This window comes from Cyprinodon variegatus, unplaced genomic scaffold (assembly GCF_000732505.1).
Source record: "Cyprinodon variegatus isolate N-32 unplaced genomic scaffold, C_variegatus-1.0 Scaffold2002, whole genome shotgun sequence".
NCBI lineage: Eukaryota > Metazoa > Chordata > Actinopteri > Cyprinodontiformes > Cyprinodontidae > Cyprinodon > Cyprinodon variegatus.
The window spans coordinates 12,547-13,513 of NW_015152455.1; the positions used below are offsets into that span (position 1 = coordinate 12,547).

At 45.4% G+C, this 967-nt stretch overlaps 1 protein-coding gene across 1 annotated transcript in view; it reads right to left on the reverse strand.

Moving 5' to 3' along the window:
• The window catches only part of epsti1 (epithelial stromal interaction 1 (breast)), an 11,397-nt gene extending 10,832 nt beyond the window's left edge, over positions 1-565 (reverse strand). Inside the window, exon 1 of the mRNA XM_015405115.1 lies at positions 281-565. Within this exon, the coding sequence (XP_015260601.1) occupies positions 281-444 (164 nt within the window). The 5' untranslated portion in view covers positions 445-565. The remainder of the gene's footprint in view (positions 1-280) is intronic.
• Between the last annotated feature and the right edge of the window lie 402 nt (positions 566-967).

A 967-nucleotide genomic window follows, 5' to 3' on the forward strand; every position in this document is an offset into this window, starting at 1 on the left:
AAAAATATATTATTTTAGACAACCTTCTTTTATTATACCTGATACTGTTTCGTGGGAGCTGGGATTTACCACAGACAGTGAAGGCAACGTTTTCCTTTCCAATCATCAGAAACGAAACTGAAACTGAAGCCGCAGTAAACTTTTCCAGATCTACTTTAAATGAACAAACTAAATGTTGGATTCTGCTGCAAACAGAAACCAGAAGCTTCTTTTTTTGTCTAAACATCAAACATGTGGGAGTCCGGCCGGTTCTGGTCTCGGTGCCGCTGGTTTTACTTACTACTGCGGCTGTCTGCTGTCCGCTGCTGCCTGGTTCTGACTCTCGGCTGCCGGTTCGGCCAGGTTCGGAGCTGCCTGGTCCGGTCCAGGAGCTCCTGATGGGTTTATTCTTCCTCTGGAGTTCTGCTGCCTCCCTGATCCCCTCCGGTTCTGATGAGGATCCATGGTTCGGGTCCGATCCGGTGGTGTTTTGTTTGATAGGAACCCGGTGCTGTCAGCTGTCCACCTGCTGCCAGCTTGTTTACAGGGAGACGGTCTGAACACGGCGAAACAGCGCCCTCTGCTGGACACTCTGAAAGATGCAGGTTCAGCTTTATTCAACTAATAGAAGGTGCTTTAAAGAGAAGTCTGATAAAATCTAATCAATCAGAATATATTCTGTTTTATATCAACAGCTGATATCAAGCTTCATAAAACTAAACAAATAAAATAGCAGAAGAGTAACTTTAATGATGAGGCGGGTTTGAAGCCGGCCTGTGGTCCTTCGCCGCACGTCTCTCCCTCTCTCTCATTCCCCCTTTCCTGTCAGCCTACTGTAAAAAAAAACAAGCCACTAAGACAGTTAAAAAAAAAAGGTCCAAACAGACAGCAGCAAACCATTTGAAAACAAACCATGCAAAGAGCAGTGTTGCCAACTTAGCGCTTTAGTCGCTATATTTAGCCACTTTTCAGACCCCTCTAGCACTTT